Raw genomic sequence first — 6,347 nt, forward strand, 5'->3', positions numbered from 1 at the left:
TTGATAATTGATCTTGGTTGGAATATGCATTCCAGAATATAATTATGAATTATAAGATCATAAATACATATTAGTTTCATGCTATTCAGCTGTGCTTACTTTCATAAAAGAAGTAGCAATTCATTTCAATTTACAAGAAAAAATCTTACAACGAAAAACTATGGATATGTACCTCTATACACATCCTAAGTAAACCTAAAACTAGATACAGGAAAGTTCCTAATCATGCTCCCCAAGAGTGATAGAGAAACAATGGAAACTTAACTTTATAAACACCTTGCATCTAGAATCTGAACATTCTGAAGAAACAGCAAGTCGCCCGTTGCCTTCTGAACCTTAACTTGGGTGATTGTGCTGGCATTATACCAATAGAATGATCGAATTGGTATGAAGAAAGATGAATGTTTAGACTGTCAGCTCAGCCGACAATTGCCAGTAGGCTCTGTCTTACTGCTGGAACGGAGCATATAAGAGAGCCAAATATACCAGTCAGGGCATATGCTATAGCGCAGAATGGAAGAGCTTCAGGTTCCTTAGCTGATAAAGCTGCTGTTCCGAGCCCATGAGCACTTAACACAGAAGACAAATAGTCATTAGAGCAATATTATACATCTTTGGTCTTCTTCTATGTAAATTTCTCAAACATAAAAATCCATCTTCAATTAATCAAAATATGGTTTTTCCAGTTTAACTCAAGGTAGCAAAAGTCAATTTTTATAGCTATTTTTATGGTCATCTAAAGCATTTGATATCATTCTCTTTTTTTTTCTTTTCGAAATGGAGCATTTGATATGACTCTTGGAAGGAACCGTTCTCTCTGCACAATGAAATGGGTACTACCTTGATGCAGTTGCAATTCCTCGAGCAATAGGATCATTGAAGCCAAGTTTATCCAGCACTGCCTGAACAAAATTTGCTCCCACCAGACCAGTTAGTACAACGACAGCTGCTGTTAGGGATGAATTCACACCTGAATATCACACATTCAAGAAGAGTTCAGCATCTTTTTCACTTTCGATTACCAGATAATCCATGATTTTTGTCAAGCTTTCAGAGAACAAGATCATCAATGAGATGTTCCTGACCTTCAAATAGAGAAACAATGCTGAGAGCTAGTGCGACAGTTATGCATCGGGGTAGGATCGATATAGTCAAATTTGGCTCCAACCCAATCAGCCTTCCAATGAGAGCGGTTGAATATAGTGAAAATAGTGTGGATATAATGACAGAGGTGAAAATCTCAGCAGCGTGCCGTTTAACAAGCTGAGAGTAGGATATAGATAATTAGCATAAGCAAAAGACAGGCACAGGTGAGAAGCTGAAAGAGAGTGAATCCTCTGAAGGACCACCCATCTTACATTGGCTGCAAGAAGTCATGAAGGTGAAGGATAAAAAGAAAAAAGTTAATGTTTGTAAGAAAAGTGAAGGACAAGCAAAACAACTCCAAAATGAACCAACCGCTAGGTTCGGAATGTCTTTGTTCTTTTTGTTTTATCTTTTAAGTCATTTGAGATTTGCCTTCTTTTTTTTCTTGTTTTGTTCCATGCTTGTGCCATATACATCCTTCCTCACCAATCACCCGTAAACATTAAAATTCTTCTATAACTTTGAAGTTACTTTAAATCTCTATCCTGCTAGCAGCTTTAATTGCAGCTCATTTCTAGTTACCTTTCTTTGCTTGAACATTGAGAAGGCAAAGGAGATGATGACTGATCCCAAAAATCCCATGAGAATGTCCCCAGCTCCAGGATTAGATGCGGCCTTTGTAAGATAATCCCCTGAATAAATAACCAAGGCGAAAGTACAATTTAATTAGCTGAACGGGACAAATGATGTTGTTCAGAAAGTTCAACTTCTCGTGCCCATAATGCTGATGTATTATGCAATTTAACAAATGGGCAGAAATTGTAACATCTTACTATACATGTAATATGTTTTAAGTAACAGTTAATGTTCATGACTTGAGAATATCAAACAACAAAATATTTTTGGTCTCATAACATATTGTAACAAGTGAAAACCACTATAATTATATACTTATTCAGATGTACAGTCTTTTGGCCTTTTTCTTTTAGCATACTGCATGTTGAATAACCTTACAAATAACTTGAGAGTCAAATAACTGTTTGTTGCTTAAAAGCCAAATCCTCAGGAAAATAGTTTATGCATGAAATCTCGACTTAAACCTCCTTTTTATCTATCACATCATGTACCATGGAAATGGCTAATCTAAGTTGATATAGCTATAGTCTAGTCAACTTTTATGTTACCGATGTAAGAATAAGAAAGTAAATAAATTATAACATAGAAGTAAAATCTTCACCAAGAACTGGATCAAGTCCAGACTTAGAAAGGTATCCAAAAGCAATGGCTGCAAGATCTGCAGAGACTGCACAACAGATGATTGGATGGAAAACCTTCTTTACAGCCGATGGAAGCCTGAGGATATAAAACTTATGAATGTACAGACCAGATGAACAAGAAAAACGAAGAAACTTTCCATGATAAACTGAAAAGTAGATTTATTCATGCTGAGATGCTGAATCGTACCCTGATCCAACTAGGTAGCCTAATACAGTAGATGAAAGTAGAAAGGGTAAGCATGTTCTAGCACTTGTTCCCAGCGCTGTCGGATAGTAAAGTGCACCAACAAATGATGCCAAAAAGATCCCACTCCAAGTCCAGATCTCCAAAGAAGTAAAAGGAGAAGGCTTTGCCATGGGCTCAGCAGGTATCATCTCGGTCTTTACCATTTTCCTCACGGATATAGCTGTGAAACCCGCAACACAAAGAGAAGCCAACCAGCCCCCAACTGCAGAGAAGTCAAAATCAGTTACAGTCTGTTGGCATGAGGAAAGAGACTTACACAGAGGGAGAGAGGAAAAGGAAGGAAGCTGCATTTTTATAACCATATGTGACATACTGATTTGGTGTGATCGCGTTGTTACCTTATTTTCCCCTTAGTATTAATAATCTTATTTTACCATTTATCCTTCCTTTTTATAATAACTCTACCTTGTATCATACTTTTTTATATATAATATTGTAAGGTTACTCTTCAAATTGCTGGTGTGTGGTATTATGAAACGACGAGAAACAATACAATCTATCAAAACGGTGTATTCATTAAAACAACACATTACCAATACGTAACAATCATTCAGACAAGCTGTAAGGATAACTTGTCAAGCATCTTACAATATGGTCGGGTACAAGTTAGTAGAAACATGTTCAACTCTAAACAGGTCCTACTGAGCTCAATGTCCAAAATACTTTGTTTATTTCATAGGAAGATATTCAGTTATGAGTAACTAATAGCATTTTCTTATTCACATCGGCTTAAAGTGTGATTATTAATTAGCAACACAAGGGCCTCTAGAAGCTAAATAGGCATCAAACTTAAAGTTAGTTGATCTGAAGAGCTCTTTCTGCAAAAGAACCAAAAGCATTTCAATTTATCGTACAGTTAAGATATGGTACCTAGTATAAAACAAATCTTAGCCCCAGAAGCTGCAGGAACATCCTTGACGGCAAGAGGGAGAACAACCAAAGAAGGTACATAAAACAATGGAAGCCATCTCTGGATAAACAAAAGTGCAGGCTCAAAAAAGTTCATCAATCCTTCTGCAGCCTTAGGAACAACGGAGTCAAGAATCGTTAGAACAGCAAATGTGCAAAACATTCCAAATAGAGCACTTGGGAACTTAATAGCAGCTTCCACAAATGCTTTCTTTAACAATTTATCCATAGCCAGTATGATTCCAAGTGAAACTAATAAATGCAATGCTCCAAACACCTACAGCAAAACAAACACCCAAAAAAAAAAAAAAAATTAAAACTCAAGCTTTGAATAGTAACAAAAACTGTTTTTTTCAGGGAGTTGCTTGGAGGTCAAGCACTCCTCACTTCCAACACTTAGGTTGTAAGTTTGAGTCACCAAGGGAGCAAAAATGGTGGGAGCTCCCACGAAAGGGGTATACAAAAAGCTAAAAAAGTAGTCTTTTACCCCATAAACTATTGCTCTAATATAGGCAAAACTGTTTTCCAAATTGATTAGTCAAACACGAAATACTACTCTCCAAAAGTACTTTTTAGAAAGCACCTAACAAAAAAAATATTTTCCAAAAAACAAGCATATTTTAAAATTTTGGCCAAACATGCTATCAACAAAATTTCACAATATGAAAGAGAAAAAGATTCAATTTTTTGCCTTGCTCGGTAACCCTGTGGATGCAACACTACTGTCTGATCCCATGGATCTAACAATAAGTCTTCTACTAGAGTGAATTCTCTTAACACCCCTTTCATGGGATTGTGTATTTTCGACGAAATTTGTCTTGATATTGACTCCATTAGAGCTCAAATTGGATTTCTGAGAAAGGATTCTAAGTGGGGTTTGTAAAGATTTGAGCTTTATTTGATAGAGAGTTGTTGGGTAATGGAAATTGGGGAGAAATAAACTCTTTGGAACAGCTGAAACTGTCGCCATGAGGAATCTTGAGAAGAAGAGAATGTAGTTGGTCCATTTTTTGAACTGGCAAGTTAAGAAATTTGTGTGGATGTGAATAGAAAAAGATGATTCTTATTCTCTCCATCACATATAAAAAGAGTGACTCTTTGTCTCTAACAAAACTAAAATCAGTTTTGTTCGTTGCCTCTTCTGTCTGTATTCAACTTTTAAAAGATATATTTTTGGGAAAAGGTACTTTTCTCGCATTTTTTTACTAATCAATTTGGAAAACACTTTTGGTAATATAAGCACATATTTAGAAAAAAATTAAACACTTTTGACTTCCCAAAAACTTGGTCAAACAAGCTATTGAATTGCATTTGGGTATATGCTTTCATGTTCGGCTTAACCCATCAGTGGCCCCCTAAAGTTGGCACGATGTTTCTCTTCCAATGGGTTAGGCTTTTCATGTTCCCTTGTTGAATCATTTCAATTAGGCATAGGACCAGAGTTATTGTTATACTCTGCATCAAGTGGTAAAACTTCAAGGCTTACCAAATATGTGGGCAGCCAGATTCCACTTTTCCCTTGAGAGGTAAAAAAAAACATTTGCTCTCAATTTCAGGCAAAAATCAGGAGATCAATCATCAATATACTGGACCAAGGGATTATTCGATACATTTTGGCAGCTATAGATGGCAACTAGAGCTGCTGAAATCATAAGATTGATCAAGAATTGTACATATTACCAGGTAACTGGTGTTTTTGCAACTATAAGAAAACACAAAAAAAAAAGTATCTTCATCTATAACTGATTTCTTCTGTGTTTCGCCGGTTAGCGAATTTTGTTAGGCAACTCCAGAGCTCAACGGTTGATGAAGAGGCTCTATAACTTGGAAGTTAATAAGTTCCTTAACTCCTTTCTAAGAATCTTCCCAGCTGCAGACCTGGGTATGGAAGCTCTGAAGTAAACTTTTCTAATCTTCTTGAATGGTGCAACCTGTTATAAATAACATGAAGTGATTAGCAATGGAGGCGACTATATACCAAGAATTTGCGATGCACCATATACATGTATTCTTGAAAATCATAAAATTAGCCATGTCATACTAGCAGGGAGGATATGCAGGTCAGTGGTTAGGGTAGAAGGTAAGTAAATAGTTGAGTGTGGTCTAGTTTCCCATATCAATATTATTATTAATACCCTCCTACTATCTTATTCTTCGAGGGTCTATTGGAAACAAACTCTCTACCTTCACAAGGTAGGGGTACACACCACCCTCCCCAGACCCCACTTGTGGGATTTATACTGGATAAGTGTTGTTGTTTTTGTCAATTGTGATACTAGCAGGGAGACGAATGACTCGCTGCCAGATGAAGCAAGGGAATAACACAAAGAAACCCGGAAAAACAGACAGTGAAGCTGACTATTACCTGCTTAGTAACAAAGTTGATTACATCTGTTTGGGAAACTGCACACCCGTCTCTCTTGACGACAAATGCAACTGGAATTTCTCCAGCTTCCTCATCTCTGGCTCTGAAAAATCGAATAACAGCAAAGTGGATGAGAGTTAGAAGCCTGACCATGCTAAAAGTGGCATAAAGAAATGATATTATGCAATCATTCAAAGATCAGCATGGAAGATTTGGTGATAAAGAGCCAACGTGGAGTACTTTTACTGACATTGCCTCTAATATCTTCCACAAATTTTGAGTAAAGACCGGTAAATTTTATCATGCACTTGTTTCCACTACTAAATGATAACATCTTCCAATACAATTAAAATTATTAAAAATCCAAACATCTGGGCATGCTCAGAATTACAGTCTGACTCGTTTTCATTATACCTGCATAAAGGAAATAAGTAAAGGGAAAGTTCCTTTTGGTATGGTGGGA

At 36.6% G+C, this 6,347-nt stretch overlaps 2 protein-coding genes across 2 annotated transcripts in view; both read right to left on the bottom strand.

The window, feature by feature from the left end:
* Positions 1 to 72: 72 nt before the first annotated feature.
* On the bottom strand, positions 73 to 4,564 carry LOC125841202 (plastidal glycolate/glycerate translocator 1, chloroplastic). Its single transcript, XM_049520275.1, has 8 exons — positions 4,211 to 4,564; positions 3,481 to 3,796; positions 2,551 to 2,812; positions 2,324 to 2,439; positions 1,669 to 1,778; positions 1,086 to 1,263; positions 841 to 970; positions 73 to 569 (listed from the first exon to the last, which is right to left on the bottom strand). Exons 1-8 carry the CDS (start codon positions 4,487 to 4,489, stop codon positions 419 to 421), a joined length of 1,542 nt encoding a protein of 513 aa, XP_049376232.1. The 5' UTR covers positions 4,490 to 4,564; the 3' UTR covers positions 73 to 418.
* A 512-nt stretch (positions 4,565 to 5,076) lies between these two features.
* The window catches only part of LOC125842488 (4-coumarate--CoA ligase-like 6), a 5,046-nt gene continuing 3,775 nt past the window's right edge, over positions 5,077 to 6,347 (bottom strand). The window contains exons 5-6 of the mRNA XM_049521788.1: positions 5,885 to 5,987; positions 5,077 to 5,450 (exon numbers count right to left, since the gene is read on the bottom strand). Coding sequence (XP_049377745.1) covers positions 5,337 to 5,450; positions 5,885 to 5,987 — 217 coding nt within the window. The 3' untranslated portion in view covers positions 5,077 to 5,336. The remainder of the gene's footprint in view (positions 5,451 to 5,884; positions 5,988 to 6,347) is intronic.

This window comes from Solanum stenotomum, chromosome 10 (genome assembly GCF_019186545.1).
Source record: "Solanum stenotomum isolate F172 chromosome 10, ASM1918654v1, whole genome shotgun sequence".
In the NCBI taxonomy this organism is placed as follows: domain Eukaryota; kingdom Viridiplantae; phylum Streptophyta; class Magnoliopsida; order Solanales; family Solanaceae; genus Solanum; species Solanum stenotomum.

Excerpts from the sequence above, each read along its gene's own strand:
- LOC125841202 (XM_049520275.1), bottom strand. The coding sequence starts at position 4,489 with ATGGCGACAGTTTCAGCTGTTCCAAAGAGTTTATTTCTCCCCAATTTC. Across the intron at positions 2,440-2,550 it reads GGCTACCTAGTTGGATCAGG|GCTTCCATCGGCTGTAAAGA; the intron begins GTACGATTCAGC and ends TTATATCCTCAG. Across the intron at positions 570-840 it reads GGAATTGCAACTGCATCAAG|TGCTCATGGGCTCGGAACAG; the intron begins GTAGTACCCATT and ends TTCTGTGTTAAG.